Source organism: Trematomus bernacchii, unplaced genomic scaffold (genome assembly GCF_902827165.1).
Source record: "Trematomus bernacchii unplaced genomic scaffold, fTreBer1.1, whole genome shotgun sequence".
NCBI classification, from domain to species: Eukaryota; Metazoa; Chordata; class Actinopteri; order Perciformes; family Nototheniidae; genus Trematomus; species Trematomus bernacchii.
The window spans coordinates 101209-122736 of NW_022987558.1; the positions used below are offsets into that span (position 1 = coordinate 101209).

Genomic DNA, 21528 nt, shown 5'->3' on the forward strand with positions numbered 1-21528 from the left:
AAATGTTTTTAAAGCTCGGTTGGATGCTACTGAATCGGAAGCTGTTGGTACCTGTTCATGTGGATAGTTATGTAAATTGTAATCCCTGTAATGATACTGTATGATGTCCTTTTGTTGCTCTGTTTATGTTTTTAATGTTTCATGTGGAACCTACTTGAGCAGGTCTCCCTTGAAAAAGAGATCAATGATCTCAATGGGATACAACCTGGATAAATAAAGGTTTGAAATGAAATTCTCATAAATGATACGGGAGCATCGTGGGCAGCACTCCCTGGCGAGGGCTACCCCGCAGGAGGAGTCGGAGGATCGGGAGCTCGACGTCGTGGACGTGGGCGATTCGGAGAGCGAGGAGACGTCGTTCCGGTCCTCTCTTCCATGGGACCAGACGGGCTCGGTTCCGATGGAGGACGAGGAGGACGCCTCGCTGACCGGAGGTCCAGCTTTCAGGTCCAGCTCTCAGGTCTGCGCGGAGGGATTTCCCGGCGGTGATGACTCTGGCGGCGGAGCGTGTAGGTTTACCGCTCCCCCCACCGCTGCCACCGAGGCCTGTAAACCGCCTGAGATTGGGGTTTTACGGCCCGGTGCGTCCGGCGCAGCCGACCTTCGTTTCACCCCAGCTGCCAGAGGTATGGCGGTGTGTGGAGGCGACATGGCAGCAGCCATTAAGAACGAAGGCCCCGATAGCCGCCATGGCGGGTATCATTAAGGTGGTGGATCGCTCGGACACGAGATGTCCAGGTGTGCCCCCCCTCGATGTGAGCCTAGCGGCCCATCTACTTCCGCGGGCGGCTGGTTGGGCGGAGGGTATACGTCCTCTGCCCCCGCTGCCCCGGGACCGAGATACCTTGGAATATCTGGATAAAATGTTCAAGGTCGGTACGCAGATGGCGGCTGCGGCCAATAATCTTGGCATGTTGGGCGTCTCCCTGATCACCCCTCAGGCAGATGCCCCCGCCCTCACGTCTCAGGACGAGAGCGATTATTCGGACCGCACTGTCAGTCAGATGAATAATCTGATTTATGGCGTGGCCACCGCAGCAGGGCGGATGATTTCCCTGGCCACAGTGGCGTCTCGTCACGTGTGGCTAGGACTCACTGCCCTATCTAAGAAGGACCGTGAAGATCTCCTCGGAGCCCCCGTGTCCACGGAGGGGCTCTTTGGGTCGGTCTCCTCTAGTGATGGGAATTATGGCTCTTTGAAGGGAGCCGGATCTTATGGCTCCGTTCCTTTCAAAGAGCCGTTCAAAAGAGCCGTTTTTTAAAAGGGGGCTGGGTTACTAGGTTTATCTGCGAAATAATCACCAGGATAATGATTGACTGTATTGCCAGACCTAATGTCAATAATCGGCATTGTAAACATGACACAATGTGGCGCCATATCCATGTCATCATGTCAGTGAATGTACTTTGAATTTACCCTCTGTATGTGTTAAGTAAATAAAGTTGCCTTGCCTTGAATGAAATTCACGCAACTCTTAATATTAGATAGTGTGTTTTTAAGTGGCGATGGAGATTATTTGTTGACCCTGCTTTAAAGGATATTTTGCCTTTACAAATGGTGCGCTTTATCACTGCCTGGGTTTTGGTTGAAGTGCATCCAAATGCTGCTGCGTTTTCGCGTTTGGCTCATTTTCCATCCGAAAAACACGTCGTCTACCTGTCCTGTACCACTTGTTATGACTTCTCTCTCTCTCGCGTATTCCGTTAAGACCAACCCCATCTCACTCCTCGTGCTGAAACCTACCAATCAGAGTAGGGGCGGGTCTTCACAGAATACGTTTGGGGGAAAAAATCGAGGCGAGTGGATTTTGGCAGGCAGTGAGTGCGGACCAACGATTGAACAATAACAAGAACGGCTCTCACCAAGTAGGACTCGGTTCCCCTCGTTCGTACCAAAGAGCCGTTCAAAAGAATCGGCTCGTTCGCGACTGACACATCACTAGTCTCCTCGGTCACCCAGCGCTTCAGCCGCCTATAGGAGGAGAGAGTCCAGCTTAGCCGCATGCTACCGCTGGCTCCTCCTCAGGCCCCGCTACGTGCCCCCCCTCGCGTTGCCATGCAGGGGAGGGAGCGTAGTGCGACAGTGAAGCGGAGGGAGAGGCGCCGGCACAGGGGTCCCGTAGCTGCGGCGCCCTCCACCTCTACGGCCCACCCCGTGGCACCGACATACCGGCAGTCACAGGGAAGGGCTGCCCGACCGAGGCAGGCTCTGCAACAGCAGAGAGCACCCGGGTGGGGAGCTCCATCGTCGCGGAGTTGTCTAGCGGGGGGAGGTAGCGCCTCGGTGGGGGGGAGATTCTCTCTACCGGGGACGCAAGGGCGAATCCCGCCTCCTCCCTAATGCCCAGATCCCTGTCAAAACTTTTAATAATAAAGATGGTGTTGATCTATATCCAAGTCTGAGTGTCCTTTGTTTCCACAATACACTTGCACATGTTGATGACTGTACAAATTCCCCACTCGCCGCCCCAGCTATAGCTCCCGTTAGGGGGGAGGCTAGTGGGAGTGCGCAGATGAGAGTGATAAACCGCAGGCAGCACTGTAACGGCCCCTACACACGGCGGCGTGCGGTGACTCTTCAACGCTTCTGCCCATTCACTTTGAATGGGGTGACGTCACGATTCGCCGAACTGCATTCTGGGAGCAAAGCGTAGCTTTCCTCGCGGTGCTCGCTGCAAAAGTAGAGCATGTTCTACTTTTGAAGCTGAGGCGGAGGCGGCAGCCAATCAAATCCCGCGTATGCAAATCTGACAGTTCACGCGCTAGCCAATCAAACCGCGTGTATGCTGAGAGAGCCAGACCGCAGTTCATTTCCTCATATGCCAAAAAATGGACGAGAAAATAATCGGAGCGGTAGGGAATCACCCGGTGCTTTCAGTCCCTGTTCACCTACCGGGATACAAACCGGAGGAGCCAGGCATGGAGGGAGGTGGCAGAGACAGTGGGTGAAACTGCTAGGTTTTCGCCTGTTTGGGGAGTTTATATCCAGTGTACTTCGTTTGAATGGACAGCAGGCATAGACAGTATATTTAGCCACCATGCAATGTTGCATAAAATAGCACCATAGACATTAATTAAAAATCGCTTTTTAGACATTAATGTCTATGGTGAGATTCATACACGGGAGCCTTTTAAAGCCTTTTTACCCCGCTGCAAACAGAACCCCCCCCCCTTCCCATCACAAACTTTGCACAGACCCCCCCTTCCAATTATCAACTTCTGTATTGTTTCCGCAAACTCTTGTGTCCTGCAGCAGCTAAACGTTTTGCAAGCCCCCGTTCGTTTAGTACCTAAAATAATAGACATCGCTTTTTCCAGCTGACAAACGCGACTTTCTGGTCACTTCTTCAATTTTCCAGCCCTTGGGGAGAGACACGGGAGATTCATGTGATTGGTTGTTGGTCGCGTTCCTCGCGTAAACTCTCCAAGCTCAAGACACGCCCACCGCCAAGCGGCAACGCACGCCGCCGTGTGTAGGCTGCGTTATAGTGCGGTGCGGGTACAGGGACATTATGGCCGACGTTTTTTCTGTTAGAAAATACTCTATGCCTGAGGCTAAAGGCCCGGACACACCAGTCCGATTTTGGGAGTCAGAGGCCGTCAGAGGCCGTCAGGCATTCGCGGCGCCCTACTCAGGTTTGTGTGTCCCGCACCGTCGTCTCTTTACCGCACCTTTTCACACTTGAATCGGCCGCGGGAGGCGTCGGGAAAGTCATGTAAATTTTGCAAGAAGTGGCCATTATTCAGATAGTGTTTCTGTCTGCCCCTCTATTCTTTCTCCCATTATCCTCCACAATCTGCCTAGAAGTATTTTAACGTTGTAGCTGTTCAAGATGGTCATTTTAAAATGTGTTAAAAATATACTGTTAGTAGCAGCGACGTGCAGTCAGTGGAGGCAGGGGAGGCAGAGCCTCACCTGTCATACTCCAATGTAACGGAAAAACAATTAAAGAAAAACGAAATAATAATAATAATAAAATGTCTCCACTGATCTTGTGTAAATGTGATTTCTGTATGATTCCAATCGCATTTTATAGTCAAAATCAGCAAATTTGCCGAGCTCCGCTACGGGAGCGATGTAAGCCCACAGTAACTTGCTGGAGCGCGGGCACTAATTTAGCGCGGCCACTTATTTTGTGAGCGCGCTCAAGCCATTTACGTAGCCGACGCAGCCGACGCAGGCGACGAAGCTGACGTAAAAGTCGGGACGCCTTCGGTACGCGTTCTTTGGTCTCAGGTGGGTGTGTAGCGGCCTTAAGACTCCAAATAATGCTGTTTACCATAGTGATAGGGGCTGCATTATAGCAACGCCCGCACTTGGAAAAAGGCGCGTGGCGGTGCGTTCAGGGGCCTTAGTAAAACACACTACGCCGGTAAAAGCTCCGGTTAATGCTGTTTTCCATAGTGATGAAAATAGCATTATTATGATGGAGCGTGCGCTCACACGTGAGCGTGCGGCGGTGCATTCAGGGTCCTCAATAGATAATCGTCCCTTTCTGTTTCGACCCCCCACGGGCAAATCTTCCCTTTACGGGGAGTTTTGCGGTGGAGCGGGTCATCAGAGAGTATCACAGCTTTATAGCTGCGGCCCCACAGCTGAGGGCTTGCCCATTAACACAATGTTATGGGGAATGGAAACTCAGCTGTGTACTGACAAGGTGGATGGACAGGACGCTGAAACGGGGCTAGTCAGTTTTGCAGCGTCCCACCTCCTTTTATGGGCATGCGAGAGGTAAATCTGTCTTCCCAGGAGGAGATGGGTTTCCTCTCAGCAGAGATTCAGGCTCGGGTGCAGAAACAGGCTGTGTCTGTTGTGCATCCTCAGCACAGAGAAAGGGGTCTTTATTCCATGTATTTCCTGGTTCTCAAGAAAACAGGGGAATTCAGACCTATTCTAGATCTCCGCGGCCTGAATCGTTATATTTCCAGCAGGAAATTCCGCATGTTAACTGTGAAACAGTTACTGGGGCTTGTGCAGCCAGGCGATTGGTTCACCACCATCGACCTGAAAGACGCATACTTTCATGTGGAAATTGTTCCAGAGCACAGAAAGTATCTGCGTTTTGCCTTCCAGGGAATAGCCTACGAGTACAACAGGCTGCCGTTCGGTTATTCCCTAACCCCACGCACATTCAGCAAATGTGTGGCCACAGCGCTTCAACCGCTGCGCGCACACGGCATGAGAGTTTTCTTTTACATAGACGACCTCATAGTCATGGCTGGGTCCCGGGAACAGGCAATGTTTTGCACAGCACAGTTGATCACACACCTAACCAAATTAGGTTTTGCGATCAATTGGAAAAAGAGCACCCCCATACCTCGCCAACAGGCATTGTATTTGGGTGTGGTGCTCGATGCAGACGCGCTGTGTGCCACCCTGTCAGAGAGCAGACGTGCGTCCCTTCTCAGGGCGGTGCACAGGCTGCGACAGGGGGCAACAGTGACAGTTTTAACTGTCATGCAGACTCTGGGTCTCATGGCGGCTGCTCACATGGGTTACTACATATGCGCCGCCTGCAGAGGTGGTTCTCCAGCCTGCGTTTGGACCCCAAGAGGCACAAATGACGGCTGTTGACCATCCCCCCCTCAGTGGAGGGCAACCTCAGGTTTTGGGGGTCTCCGGACCACCTCCGGAGGGGGTCTCCACTGGGACGGGTGACCTCCTACATCACAGTGTTCACGGACGCATCCAGAACAGGATGGGGAGGGGCCTGCCTGAAGAGGGCTATAGGTGGGCGCTGGGCTCTGACAGAGTCTCGACACAGCAACCTCCTAGAGCTACGGGCAGTAGTGTTAGTCCTCCGGCATTTCATGCCCCTAATTCAGGGGAGACATGTAATGGTCAGGAGCGACAACAGCACCACAGTGGCTTATATCAACAAGCAGGGCGGAGTCCGCTCCGCCTCCTTGTTGACCACAGCGGAGGAGCTGTGGTTATGGGCCTCAGAGGTGGTGTTATCTCTGAGAGCCCTCCATGTCCCGGGACTGGAGAACAGAGGGGCCGACCTCATGTCGAGGGGCGGCCCCCTGCCAGGCGAGTGGGTGCTTCACCCGGAGGTGGTGAAGCAGATCTGGGCCCAGTTCGGGAGAGCGGAAGTGGACTTGTTCGCCAGCCGGCGCAACAGCCACTGTGCCCTGTGGTTCTCCATGGCCCTGAGCGACGACCCGCCCTTGGGGGTGGACGCGTTTGCACACGAGCCATGGCCAAGGAAGCTGATATACGCCTTTCCACCGCTGCGTCTCATTCTCCCTCTCCTGGGGAGAGTGAGGCGAGAACGTCTGTCAGTCATCCTAGTGGCTCCGGACCGCGTCGGGGCACCGTGGTACTCAGAGATGACACAGATGAAGGTGGGCCAGCCCTGGGCGGTTCCCCAGTTCTGGGGGGCAATGTCTCAAGAGGCAGGTGCAATCGGGGCGTTACCCATGCTCGGCCAACCTCTCCAGGCTTGGCTCCTGAGAGGGACAGGCTGAGACAGGGTGGATTGTCTGATAGTGTTATTCAGTCTATCCAGGCAGCTAGAGCTGGATCCACCACAGCCTGTTACAGGCCAAAGTGGCTGGGATTCCAGCGATGGTGTGAGGAGCAGAGAATAGAGCCCCTATCTTGTGAGCTAGGCTCTATTTTGTCCTTCTTACAGTTATTGGTGGACAGAGGGCTGGTGCATTCCACAGTGAAGGTGTATGCAGCAGCCATCTCGTCCTGTCATGAGGGATTTGGTGGCAGGTCAGCCTTTAGTCAACCACTGATGTCGCAGTTTTACAGGGGGTTAGGAGACTGCGCCATGTAGTGCACGTCTCCACCCCGCAGTGGGACCTGCCCCTAGTGCTCGAGGCTCTGGCCTCGGGGCCATTTGAGCCTCTGGAGCTCTCCCCTCTGAAAGCATTGTCGTGGAAAACAGCTTTGCTTCTTGCCTTAACGTCAGCCAAAAGAGTGTCCGAGTTAACTGCTCTGTCGGTGCACCCGAGTTGTTTACTAATTCGGGGTGACGAGAGCGGCGCAACACTTAGACCGAACCCCTCCTTTGTGCCTAAAACCTAAGGAGTGCGTTCAGGTCAAGGGCTATTCAGTTAGGGGGTTTTAGTCTCCCCCCATGGTGGGGCCGGGGAGGCTAAACTGCACCTCCTCTGCCCGGTGCGTGCGCTAGCATGTTATGTGGAGCTACGGCTGCCCTTAGACGCACCGAACAGCTGTTCGTGTGCTTCGGGGGCGGGGTGATCGGGAAAGCTCTGTCCAAGAAACGCCTGGCAGGCTGGCTCTGCGAGTGCATTGCACATGCCTATGGACACGCAGGGAGAGCCTGCCCCACGGGGATTTGTGCGCACTCCACACGGGCTGTAGCTGTGTCAACAGCGGCCCCCCCTGCCGAGAGGCAGGGGGGGGGGGTAGCCCCCCCACATTTTAGTCCTCTCACACTCTGCACGGGGTCAGTGCTTGAGTGTGAGGCATGGGCGCTGGCGCTCTCCCTGTTATCCTTAGGGATTCAGGAAGGCAGGTGCGTAGTAAGCCCATACGGGGCCGAGGGGGCTCTCCCCCCCCGTCCGGGGGGGGGGGGTCCCCCGGCACTGTTTTTTGAGCACATTTTTTGAGCACACTTTCTGCGCGGTAAGCGCAGCAGGGTGTGCTCTGTCAGCCGCAGCCCAGATTTCTCCTCGGTCACAACCGGGTTAAAGGAGAATGTGGGGCAGCAGCTGCTGACCAGAAATGGTGTTGTTGGACGACAGTGCGCGTATACATCAGGGCTCCACCCACTGTACCCATAGAGTCCAGTAGAGGGCGGAGCCTGTGAGAGATATAACGGGGGGTTACGTATTGTAACCCTAGTTATATAAGCACAGACGGAGCCCTCTACTCAGGGCACTGTCTGTCCTATTCCGCTCGCTGAAGAGAGGTATAGGATGATAGTCAGGAGGCAAGGCCTCCTTTTATACGGTGTGATGCGCGTGCATTCAGGTAGGCCCGCCCTGGGCCGGCTATGTCTATAGAAGTCTCAGTGGGAGAATGCACGCAGGATAAGGTAGTACCCATAGAGTCCAGTAGAGGGCTCCGCCTGTGCTTATATAACTAGGGTTACAATACGTAACCCCCCGTTTTGATACATTTACTGATTTTTGCTTAATTCTCTCACCAAGGTACTGAAAGATACACTTATATGTATGTAGGCAAAACCTTAAAACTAGAAAAAATAAGTACTTAGTCTGAATAGATGTTCTTTAGGAATATGATTCTTAAAGCACTTTGTGATTTTTAACAGTTTTTCAGTGAAACATTGCCGTTTTTGATAACTTTAGTGATTTGTTGCTGCTTTTTGTTACTAAGATACTTTCAGTTACATTTTGATGTATGTAAAACTTTACATCTGGTAGAATATGAAGTACTTTGTAAGGAACGGGGTTTCCTTAATGGCAGTTTGTGATTTTTAACACTTTTTCAGTGAAACATTGCAGTTTTCTTTTGATAACTTTACAGATTTCTTGCTGTTACTAAGATACTTTCAGTTACACCTTAATGTATGTAAAACTTTACATCTGGTAGAAATATAAAGTACCAGTGTTAGTGAAAATCTTTTCTTACATGTCACAGTTTACCCCTTTACAATATTTTTGAGAGAACAGAGTCTCCCATTGTCTCCCCACACATACATAAACATACATACAGTACACACACACACACACACACACACACATACACACACACACACACACACACACACACACACACACACACACACACACACACACACACACACACTAGACTGTTACTCTAAATGGCTAGTTTTGTGATTTTTAACACTTTTTCAGTGAAACATTGCAGTCTTTTGATAACTTTACTGATTTTGTTTTACTAAGTTACATTTTGATGTATGTAAAACTTTACATCTGGTAGAATATGAAGTACTTTGTAGGAAGGGGGTTTCCTTAATGGCAGTTTTTTTATATATACATTTAATGATTTTTGCTTTTTTCTCTCACCAAGGTACTGTAAGATACACTTGTATGCAAAACCTTAAAACTAGAAAAAATAAGTACTTACCCCTAGATTCCACCGGGTCCGTCTGCGGCGCGTTACGGACGCGTTACGGCTGCGCCGCGGTGCTCAAGGTGATCGCGGCCACTCTAGTCAATAGGCTTGTTTGAGACAAGCGAGACCTGCGCAGACCTGCGCAATTGAGATCAACGTCTTGCTAGTGCGTTGCATGATGGTTAGTCATTTTGTCCGACTTGCTCTGGAGGCTCGCCTACATGAGACGTTGAAATCTCGCGGGACAAAGACGCCCGCAGACTTGAGAGCGAGGCGCGGCGAGGCGGCGCAGTTTCTCTCCACGGGCTGCGGAAGCGAAATGCTTGATGGGAAACGACTTGCTGGTATCTCGAGCTGAGCGCTCATTGGTGGGTTTTACCCCGTGCTGGTGATGAAACTCTCCATTGGCTCGGCAAAACTGTGTTGTTGTTTTGTGTCAGTTTTACGTCGCCACTTCCATTCACATTTTTCATCATTGTTCCACAATGTTTATCATCATTAAATTAATATCTATATATTTGTATACTATACTTGCACTGCTTACCGTTGTCATACTTTATATATCTTAGCATATTCATACAACACACTGTTCATACTAGGCTAGGCTACTGTGTATATAGTGTATTCATACCCCTCACTGTTTATTCATCATTCAATTCATTCTATATTTTATTCTGTAGATTGTGTACATTACTTTTCACTTTACTGCTTTATGCACTCCTGGTTAGAAGCTAAACTGCATTTCGTTGTCTCAGTACCTGTAATCTGTGCAATAACAATAAAGTTGAATCTAATCTTGAGCAGGAACAAATGTATTTACTTAGTACATATCTGACATTAACGATTAAACACATTTGTCCATTCTTTATCAATCAATCAATCAATCAATGTTTATTTATATAGCCCAATATCACAAATGTTACATTTGTCTCAGTGGACTTCACAGTTTGTACAGAATATCAGTATGACAATACGACACCCTCTGTCCTTACGTTTCACATCATACAAGGAAAAACTTCCAGAGAAAAACCCACAGTTTAAAGGGGAAATGGGAGAAACCTCAGGGAGAGCAACAGAGGAGGGATCCCTCTCCCAGGACGGACAGACGTGCAATAGATGCCGTGTGCATTTATAAATGCAAACCGAGTAAAGCCGACTCCGGAGGTGGCAGTATGCACCTTAAAGTTGTTTGAAATCCGCCAAAAAACCGAGAGAAGAAGAAGAAGAAGAAGAAGCCGACTCCGAGCTGTCCGACTTCAGGCGAGCTTTTTTGGACCTCCCCCGGCTGCGATCGGCTATTCTCGTCTACTTTCGAGGCGAGCCGCAGCTCGTCTCAAACAAGCCTAATGGGTGCTATTCCACCACACGCGGGGCGTTACGGCTCAGACGCGTCCCAGAAGCGTCCCAGAAGCGGCTCGGCGCAGGGCTTTTCTAAAATTAGGATCGAATCCTATTTTTGTCGCGGCGCAGCCGTAACGTAAGGTCGGGCAGGCAGGAAGTGGAACGTTCAGAGCTATATAGACCTATATATATACACACCAGCCGCGGCGTTATGGGTGGGCCTACTGGGCCTAGGCCCACCCACTCTATCACTGGGCCCACCCATTCATTGATAAAAAATGACTGGGCGAAAATATAGTTTCCAACATTTTTATTTTTGATTATCAAAACTAACGATTACATAATAAAATAAGAGCAAACATGTGTTTCCCTTTAAAAAAACTTAGAAAAATAAAAGCAACATGAATTAATGTAATCGGGCAACGCAAAATGTGAATTTGGACCGAACTCATAGTGGAAGCGCGGGAGCAAACACATCGTAGAACGTCTCGCGGGCGCGCGCAGATGGAGGACAGTGGACTGGACAGACACAAAAAATATACCGCACTCACTAACGATGTCACAACAATCGATGTTCAGGTTTTCATTTTAAAGAGTAAGACGAGTCATCCTCACAGCAGGTGCCGCCTTAGAGAGACGAGAGTGTGTTTAATGTTGTGCCCCGCTGAGCTCAGTCCCTCTGCGGAACGTAGCACCCGTTGCAGGTCAACAGAAAATAGCATCCCAGTGCCGGACCTCTCAGCCATAGATGACCCGGCGGCTACACAGCCAAATCTCATAAAGTACCCTCAGACACTTTTCGGACAAAAGAAAAGGAGCTCCGCTGCCCACTGGTATGTCAAGAACACATTCTTGGAGTATAGCATTAGCAAGGACAGTGTGTTTTGTAAAATGTGCCGGCATTTTAGTGAGAGGCGGGGCCGGCGGAAAAGATACATTCAGTCGCCATGGTTACAGGGACTGGAAACATATCGACTATGCTCTCAGTAAACACGAATGCAGCTATGGAGAGAAATACAAACTACAGACAGTGCGAGAAGTCTGACCATGGAACCATCCTCCATCAGCTACTCAACCCAGAGGGCCGACAGGGAGACATCATTGAGAAAAATCGGGAACACGTAAAGTTTTACCGGACATAATTGTCACATGTGCAAAGCAAGAGATTCCTCATTTCATATTGAGACTAAATATCTAGGAAAATGATTAAGAAACGTAGAGCTAAAATGTGGTGCCATTTGCAACTACCAGAGCGCACCCAGACGCGGCAGGCATTCTCCAGCCCAAATCAGCAAAGCTTATGAGTGTGAAGCAACAGTATCTGCTGCCCAGCTGCTTTATGAAACGTATACTTCAGCTCATGAAAGCTCTGCAGTATCAGAAGGAAGTAGCCTAATGATAAATCTGCAGCCTCTGAAAAGTGCCGCGTCAGAGAACCAGTGCCTTTTACGCACGGCCGCTCACTTCGCTAGATCCGCTAAAGGACAGCACGCTGCGGTCTAACCACACAGACACACATCAGGTGTTCGCTCATTATTCCATATTCTACCGTTGTATGCTCTTTGTTTCTAAACGTATCAATGTATTGTGAACCAAAACTAAATAACATGCAGTATAACATTTATTTTCACTCATTGCGGCGTGCCGCTTAATCATTTAAATAATATTTAAGCTTCTCATAAGTGAAAATGTTTAAAAGAGAAGGGTTTTGAAAAAGTGTCTTTACTATAGGAAATATGCATTACACAGTTGCCTACAATGATATGCAGGCATTTATTTTTATTACATTTTTGTTAACGAGAAACATCTATTAGAACAGGCCCAGCCGAAATGACATTGGCCCACCCACAATTGAAATCCTGGCGCCGCGGCTGATACACACACACAAACTAATTTTGCAGACCCTATCCCTCCGTAGTCTTTCAAGTAGGAGGAGAAATGCCAGCGTTCTCCTCCGGTTTACAGGCACTGTGTAAATTATATATATAGAATAATTATGATGATGAATGCATTTTTTTTACCACTGAAATACAGCAACACATCTTTGATTCATGTCGTTTATAACTGGAATATTACAGTTATTATTAACTTTGTCTGTACAAAGTAGCCTGTCCAGGAAATATGCCCAAATCAACAAAAACTGCGAGCCGGCAGGCAAGACTCCGCTTCTGAAATGCTTCTGAAACGCGCCTGGTAGGGTATGACGCCGGAGGAGGCCGGACCAAAACCGCGGCGCAGCCGTAACGCGGCGCAGACGGACCCGGTGGAATCTAGGGGTAAGTCTGAGGCCCCGGCTCCACGAGGACGAAAACGGGTTGAATCCGCATATTTCTCATGCGTATAGCCCTCTAAGCTCCACGAGGCCGTAAGGGAAACGTAGAAACAGACCCCGCAAACAACAACGGGTCCAAAGGTGGATAGATCTGGGAACGGAGCGCTCTGGGGGGTCCAACGGGGCCGTGGAGTCGCCTATACGGTCATTCGTTTTCATAGCCCCGCCTCTCCCCCGCAGGGTTGCTATCGTGCTCCAGTCGCTACTGACCATGCTACAGTTCTTTGTGCAACATCTACAGGAGCTCCTCCTTGAATTCAGATTATTTATCTTTATCTCGATATGGACATAAACGCGAGTGAAGTCTAATCTGACAGGACGGAGACACGCAGCTCCTGCCGCTGTGATGCAGCGGGAGCAAAACACACACTTCAAGTCAGATCATCACCCTTAGCTATTTTAATTACCTCTCAAACTACCTAAACTAGTTATAAATATGTTCATTTTTACTGTCGGGTCACTCATTACAGGATCAGCTGCTGCATGAGACAGACACTGAAGCTGTGAGAAGAGAGGAAAAAGAGACAGGCTCTGTGTATTTGATGATTATATATCATTATATCGTCGTTATTCATTTGTTTTAAAGCTCAATAAATAACAATGAAGACCTTTGACCGGCACTTTTATAATTTTGTCCGGAAGATTTAAACTTTAACACACGCTGACCGGCGAAAAACTCTGCCCGGTTCTGTCGGCCCCCACCGCGGAGAATACACAGAAGTGCAGCCATGACAACCATTCTTCTTCGCTGCTTTTATGGAGGAAGTTGCTGCTTTTGTGGAGGAAGTTACAGCGCCACGTACAGGTTCGGCATATGTACTGCAGCTTTTCCAGCGTTTGGATGTAAACGGAGCCGTCTCGTGGAGCTTGACACAATCCGGTGTATATTGCGTGGGGACGGAAGGTTTTTTGCGGTTGCATTTGCGTTACTCCGATGCGTTTTGCCGTATTTGTCCTCGTGGAGCCGGGGCCTGAATAGATGTTCTTTAGGAATATGACTCTTAAAGCACTTTGTGATTTTTAACACTTTTTCAGTGAAACGTTGCAGTTTTTGATAACTTGGTGATTTGTTGCTGTTTTGTGTTACTATAATACTTTCAGTTACATTTTGATATATGTAAAACTTTACATCTGGTAGAATATGAAGTACTTTGTAGGAAGGGGGTTTCCTTAATGGCAGTTTGTGATTTTTACACTTTAGTGAAACATTGCAGTTTTGTTTTTTTACGTTTATACATTTACAGATTTTTGCTTTTTTCTCTCACCAAGGTACTGAAACATAAACTTGTATGAATGCAAAACCGTAAAACTAGAAAATGAAGTACTTTGTAGGAAGGGGGTTAAACAAATACATAAACCTGTACCTAACACATACTTGAGCTTATAAGTGATTGGTGTATGTTTTCACATTATAGACATGAACAGACAAGTGAATACCAAGTGATTTTATTTAGTTTTCAACATTCTGGCAAATGTGTGTTAAGAGTCTTGATTGGCACCAAAGAGAAGACAGACACATAAAAACCAGGGCTGTGAACCAGTGGGAGAAGTGAAGAAAATAAATTGGTAATTTATTTAGGGATTGGCTGCCAGGACCTCTTCAAACCAGGAGTGGAACTCACACAGTTTGACGTAGACCCCGGGGTAGTTTGGCTCGGCACATCCCTGACCCCATGACACCAGGCCGTGCACCTCTCCGTCACACACCAGAGGGCTGCCGGAGTCACCCTGGGGATGAAACACAGAGTGTGTGAGCATATGATTCTTCCACACACACACAGCTGAGAAGAAGTGACTGTAAGACTCACGTTGCATGCGTCTTTGCCTCCCTCCATGTATCCGGCACACACCATCCTGGGGGAGATCATGCCGGGATAGGCGTTCTCACAGACCTGCTGGTCCACTATGGGCACGTTCAAACACTGCAGGAGGGTGGGCATGTAAACTGTAACACACACAACAGAGGACGTCATAGAAAACTCCTAAAAAAAACGATTTTTTTAAGGAAAAGGCTGTCAGATTTTTAAATGTAGTGAAGTAGAATTGTAAAGGTCACCTATCATGCTATTTTTAGGCAATAGCATAGGTCTCAGATATATAAAAAAAATATAAAAAACATGTCTATGAGGTGTTTTGGTCAACAACAAAAAACAGATCACCCAATCTAGCCATGCCTCATATCCCTCTAGTTCTCTTCCTGTTCTAAAAGTGCTGATTCTGGGTATGAACAGGTCTCTCTTGAGAATGACACTGTGTCTCGATGAGATTTTCACCTGTATAAAAGAAGGAAAAAAAATGATTTTTTTTCTTTTTTAAACTGAAAAATAATAAAAGATAAGAGGGGGCGGAGCTTATGCAGGACCTGGCAGATACTGTCTAAAATGCTGCGGTGATGAAACGCAAGGATTATTAGATCAAGGATTATTAGATCAAGGATTATTGGATCAAGGATTATTAGATCAAGGATTATTTCTGAAACAGTATGGAGCTCAAAGGCTTTCTCTCTTGTCGATTATACCACAAGGTGAGTTCCTTTTCATTTCCTGCTTCTTCACACACATGCTCTGTCCAGTACAGGTTAGCTCTGAGTGTTAGCGATGCTAATGTAAACACCGACCATATTACGTCCAAAACAGTCGGGCATTGTTTCTGATAGCAACGTTTCTGATAGTGCTGTGGGTCCGCCGCCGATATTACGTCATATCGGCCGCAAATCTGGATCAGCTCCGTTGTATCCCCGTTTTTAGAGATTTAGGTACGGAGGAAAAGAGAAAGAGTTTTATATTCTGACGCTGCGTGAGTTCCCTGACACACCGGGGACACATATTTATGTATAAAAGATATCAAAGAGTGCATTTTGCATGATAGGTCCCCTTTAAAATAACATTTAAATGTAAAAAGTACCTCAAGATTGTACTTATTTACTTGAGTAAACTGTACTTGTTTAGTTTGAAGGTAACAGCTTGCAGGCAGATTACCTTAAATTAAATGTACCTTTGTTTTGGTTTGTTGCTATAATAATAAAAATACTGTACATTTTGTATAAAACCATCATATTTGTACACTCCCACATTGATAAGAGTATTAAAAACTTCCCTTAGGCCTATAGGTACATTTAAAACAGATTTTAAAAATTGCAATTAATCGCAAGTTAACTTTGGAAATCATTTGATTAATCGCATTTAAATATTTTAATTGATCCCAATAAATATAACCTATATAACAGGTCAGAAATATATACCATCTCAGGAAGCTGAAGTTGGTTTTTTTTGTACACGTAACAAAATCAAGAATACATTTATTGGGGACTATTTTGTGTTGTTGATTGATACACATCTGGCTCTATTAGTATCAGTTGGATGATGTATGTAGAGGGATCTAAAAATCTATTAAGCACAATGTGGTTCAGTGAAGTTTCTGGAAAACAATGGAGGTCAATGACGCACAAGAAAAGCTTTATCAGACTTTGACTTGTTTTTTTTAACAATAAATTCACTGCTGCGTTTGAGCTTTTCATGGACTTTTTGACAGTGAGAAAGAAATACAGACTCTTGCCAGACTCAGTTAAGCTTAACCTCTTAAGCACGGTGGTCCCCCCATTGGACCCCTCCCACCGTTTTGTTTTCGAGATAATGTCTCAGGGCTTCTTAACATTTATGAAACTATTAATGTGTAGCACCAGATTAACGGGAAGAATCTCAGCTAACTGAAGATATGAACCATTTTTACCAAAACAAAACACAAGTCTCATAAGAAGCGTCTAAATGACCCCTGAGCGAAAAGATTCTAACGCACTGCGGCACACAATTCAAGATAAAAATACCCTTATTACTTATCGTAGCTGCACATACAATATAGCCGATTAAAGCTGAGACTCCACTGATTATTTAGGTATAGTATCATCACTGAGCGATCCGAACTTGCGACAGGGGAAGCAAACACAGACACAACACGTACCTTTACGGAGCTTTTACGGCAGATCGTCTCACCGTAGCTGTCAATTAGGTCAAAAGACGTGTTCAATGGCATTAAAACGGAAAAAAAAAATGCTACAACTGTTGATCCATAGGTTGATAATGTACCTGTGCCTTTGAAGAAATTATTTATAATCCATAATTCCATTTTTTATGTAAAAATCGGAGCGGCAAAGTTAGCTGCTAATGGTAGCCACCAGAGTGTATGCAGCTTCCGGTTTTGGTAACGCGTCACTCTCACTCCTTATTTGTTAACGTTTTGGTGTGTATATAACTTTCCCTCGATTCCATTGGCTCTAGCGGTTATAAAGAGATTTCATTCATCAAAATTGAGCAAGGGGGGCCAGAGATAGGTCAAATCCACCCAAATGACCCCAGAAGTGGGGGTTTTTGGCTAAATCTCTCTAAAAAGGTCAAATTTCACTTGTTTTGCATCAATCTTGATACAGGGTACTTAATATATGTTGTACTTTGGATTCCTAAAGCTTTTAGTCTACTAACCCATCATCCAAGGGTAGTTTTCACTATAAGTAAAAAATTATTTTTGGACAGACACTATAATTTACAGTTTTTTACTATGTAAAATCTGAATTTTCTTTAAAATAAAAAACATCTATATTGATTCTGACTTTTCTACATCCAACTCACAGGTTTATCATTATTTTGAGAATAAAGATTATTAATTTAACCCTTTTAGAAGGGAAAATATGGTCATTTGTTCTGGGAATGTCATTTTCTAGCCTGAGACCTGAAAAACAGGCTCAGGGCTTAAGAGGTTAAAAGGTCAACTTTGACACCCCCAGTGGAGGATTGTATGGAAAGAAAAACACTGTTAACCTTGCTGTCCAGCTTTGACCTGGGCAAATGAATGGTTTGAAAACAACATCATGACCTTTTCACTGGGATGGTCTCATTAAAGGTCCCCTATTATACTGTTTTTCATCAATATATTACAGGTCTCAGATATATACAAAACATGTATCTGAAGTGTTTGGCTGGAAATACCAAACAGATCATTGTAGCATCCCATAATCCCCTCTGTTTCAGCCCTGTTTCAAAAGTGCTGATTCTCTGTCTGTTACTTTAGATGAAAATAAGGAGCCACTCCCCACGCCCCTCTGAGATATTTGGTTAAAAAGAACACAATGGTGCTCTAGGAGGAGATTCAGGTGATAAGGTGGTTACCTTGGTTGGTGATTGGCTAATGGTTACACAAGCCAAAAAATTCGTAATGACATCATAAAGTGGCCAAAATCTGATCAGCTCATTTTCAGACAGGTTTTTATATAAATGGATCAGGACAAAAAGTGAGAGAATATTTTTTCCTGAAACTTTCAGAATCTCTTTACACAGAGGGGACACATGTTTATGCATAAAAGATATGAAAAAGTGGATTTTGCATAATAGGTGACCTTTAACCTGTTAAGCCCGAGAGACCCCGGTACCGGGGCACTGCCGCAACATCTTGCAGGAAACAGTGTCTGAGGGCATGTTCATTTAATAAAACTATGAATGTTTTATATCTATGTAACGGGAAGAAACTTATCTAATTGATCATTTTTTTTTTTTTTTCAAACGAAAACCCACAATGCTAACACTGAGCCTCTGAATTAGCAACGAGCGAAAAATGCTAACACCTTACTGCACCGAAAATCACTCACAAAACCTTATTATTTATCTCTTCTCTACATCCATGACATCCTTTCACATCGTGAGGTGACACAGAATCGATGGACACCCACATTAATTAATTAATTAATTAATCTCTCTAAAAAGGTCAAATGTCACTTGTTTTGCATCAATCTTGATACAGGGTACTTATTATATGTTGTACTTTGGATTCCTAAAGCTTTTAGTCTACCTTACCATCATCCAAGGGTAGTTTTCACTATAAGTACAAAATAATTTTTGGACGGACACTATAATTTACAGTTTTTTACTATGTAAAATCTGAATTTTCTTTAAAATAAAAAACATCTATATTGATTCTGACTTTTCTACATCCAACTCACAGGTTTATCATTACTTTGAGAAAAAAGATTATTAATTTAACCCTTTTAGAAGGGAAGATATGGTCATTTGTTCTGGGAATGTCATTTTCGAGCCTGAGACCTGAAAAATAGGCTCAGGGTTTAACAGGTTAAGTCTGTTGTTAAGCTGTACAATACAACACATAATAATCAACCCACCCTCTCCTCCAAGGTTGGTGTTACCCCAGCCAGACACAGAGCAGGAAAGCCCTGCATAGGGACGCCCTGTGGGCAACGGGATGGGGGCGACCGCCTCCGTCACCTCCACTGGGTGGTACAGCTTGATCAGCATGATGTCGAAATCCAGAGTCTGGTAGTCATAGCTGCATACAGAAAATACAAAACACGCTTTAGACGGCAGCTGTTCCTCTGCACTGACCGGATGAATGGCTCAGATGCAATTTAGGTTATTCAAAGGGAAGAAGGGGGGGATTTTTGTATTTTTCACTCACCTAGGATGCCAGATGATGGTGTCGGTCTTCATGAGCTGCTCTGTTCCCTCAAACACTCGCAAGTTGTGATCGCCCAGAATGATCTGCATGGAATAGGGACTGAGAGAGGAGGTACAATGTTATAGAAATCTGTGGAAGCAGTGAAAGCTTTCAATATTCTGTTCTCTCATATCTCTACAACACTTCATATCTCAATTTTCCAAAGACTACACTATATTTTCTTTCATAAAGAAAATAAATGCATACATGTCGAGCAAAATAAGCTGTCCAAAATTTGAAAGTAATATTTTTCCCATCAATGCTTACTTACTTGTACCAACAGTGGGCAACAGAGAGCACCCACTGGTTGTTGATCAGCACCCCTCCACAGAAGTGGTACCCGTAGTTGAGGGAGGCCATGTATGGACGAGAACGAGGCGAACACTCATAACCGCCAATGATCCTGCCATCTTCACGGGGAACTGCCGCTGTTACACACACACACGCACGCACGCACGCACACGCACACACACACACACACACACACACAAACACAAACAGAGAATAAGATACATTTGTGTTTTAAAGTTATCTTCAACCACAACCATTCATCTTATTTCTTAAATATCTTACACTACAGTCTGTTTTCTATGTACTGTTTACTGTTGGTGTGTGTATCTTTGTGAATGTGTGTATTACTGTGTATTTACCAGCAGCTCCGATCAGCAGCAGCAGAGCCAGCAGTGTCATGGTGTCAGGTGAATGCTCAGAAGACACCTCCACACACACCTCGGCTGAAATTTATATCCCAGCAGCCCCGCTGTGCTCGTCCCTTCCCCCTCACCTCATCTCACAGCCCCCCCGTCTCCTCCTCTCCTCTCCTCTCCTCCCTATTTCTCTGGACCCAATCTGTGTCCTCACAGTCTTGGCACTCAGTTTCAACCCAAATATACTTTCTTATCACACACCTCATTTTGTGTTTGCCCACTTCGGCCCAATCGTAGCACAACACCCCGTGGTTATGTCATCAGTGCCCCTTATTTAAAATTTTGACCAAGGTCTCCAAACATGAAACACCTGCTTTTGGTTTCTCATGGGTCACTCATTGTTGGCAGGCTACAATATCAAACAGTGAAATCTGTTTTATAACCGTCTTTTAGCTCTTGGCCCATATAGCAGGAAAAAAGATGTCCTTGAGCAAAAGCCAGAGAGGTGAGAAATAAATCATCTGTTGTCTCTGAAACCTAAAAAAACTTCTTTTTTCTGTTTCTGTGTCAGACAGCATCAACACCCTTTAACCTGTTCCACTCTGAGCCTGTTTTTCAGGTCTCAGGCTCGAAAATGACATTCCCAGAACAAATGACCATATCTTCCCTTCTAAAAGGGTTAAATTAATAATCTTTTCTCAAAGTAATGATAAACCTGTGAGTTGGATGTAGAAGTGTCAGAATCAATATAAATGTTTTTTATTTGAAAGAAAATTCAGATTTTACATAGTAAAAAACTGTAAATTATAGTGTCCGTCCAAAAATTATTTTTTACAGATAGTGAAAACTACCCTTGGATGATGGGTTAGTAGACTAAAAGCGTTAGGAATCCAAAGTACAACATATAATAAGTACCCTGTATCAAGATTGATGCAAAACAAGTGAAATTTGACCTTTTTAGAGAGATTTAGCCAAAAACTGGGCCATCTGGGGTCATTTGGGTGGATTTGACCTATCTCTGGCCCCCCTTGCTCGATCTGGTTGGTTGACATACCCTTGTGACCGTTAGAGCCAATAGAATCGAAGAAGGATACTCACATAGACACACATTGTAAAGAAAAAATGTTGCCGCTTCGCGTGTGGAAAGCGAAACTAAACTGGAGGAATGTCTCCTTCTGGAGTTTGGAAACTAAAACGCAGTTGTATTGCTTATGGATTATCAGAAATAATTTCAAAGAAGGCACAGACACATAGGATGAACCTATGGATTAACTGCAGCATCGTTTTTTAATCGTTTTAATGCCATTGAAGACCACTTTTGACCAAGGTAAGCCATATTTATATGTTTAGCTTCTTGGCTCCACATGTGATGATGTACGCTTTCGTTGATAGCGTCGCGAATGTTTATCACTGAGTGTTGAGGTGGGCACCGTTAGATTCAGTGTCTCCAGGACACCAAAAAATAGTGTTTGGTTGTGCATCTAGGATAAGTAATAAGGGAGTTCTGAGTGAGTTTATGTGCCTTTGTCGGTCCCGTTTTTTCGATCGAGGCTAATTCAGAGGCTGAGTGCTAGCATTGTGGGTTTTTTTTTGAAAAAAAAAATTAAAAAGATCAGTTAGCTGAGTTTCTTCCCATTACATGGATATAACACATTCATAGTTTTATTCAATATTAAGATTCCTTAGACGTTGTT

The 21528-nt window shown here is 45.8% G+C and overlaps 1 protein-coding gene across 1 annotated transcript; it reads right to left on the reverse strand.

Moving 5' to 3' along the window:
* Positions 1 to 14122: 14122 nt before the first annotated feature.
* LOC117477244 (trypsin-like) lies at positions 14123 to 20023 on the reverse strand. The gene is made up of 6 exons (XM_034123907.1): positions 19838 to 20023; positions 19459 to 19615; positions 19149 to 19247; positions 18856 to 19019; positions 14501 to 14637; positions 14123 to 14420 (listed from the first exon to the last, which is right to left on the reverse strand). Exons 1-6 carry the CDS (start codon positions 19875 to 19877, stop codon positions 14268 to 14270), a joined length of 750 nt encoding a protein of 249 aa, XP_033979798.1. The 5' UTR covers positions 19878 to 20023; the 3' UTR covers positions 14123 to 14267.
* Positions 20024 to 21528: the final 1505 nt, after the last annotated feature.

What these genes read in the sequence shown, in the direction of transcription:
- LOC117477244 (XM_034123907.1), bottom strand. Translation starts at nt 19,877, where the DNA reads ATGACACTGCTGGCTCTGCTGCTGCTGATCGGAGCTGCTG. An exon ending in CACCAACCTTGGAGGAGAGG is followed by an intron (nt 14,638 to 18,855) that starts GTGGGTTGATTA and finishes TGTGTGTTACAG; the next exon opens with TTTACATGCCCACCCTCCTG. An exon ending in GAGGCAAAGACGCATGCAAC is followed by an intron (nt 14,421 to 14,500) that starts GTGAGTCTTACA and finishes TTTCATCCCCAG; the next exon opens with GGTGACTCCGGCAGCCCTCT.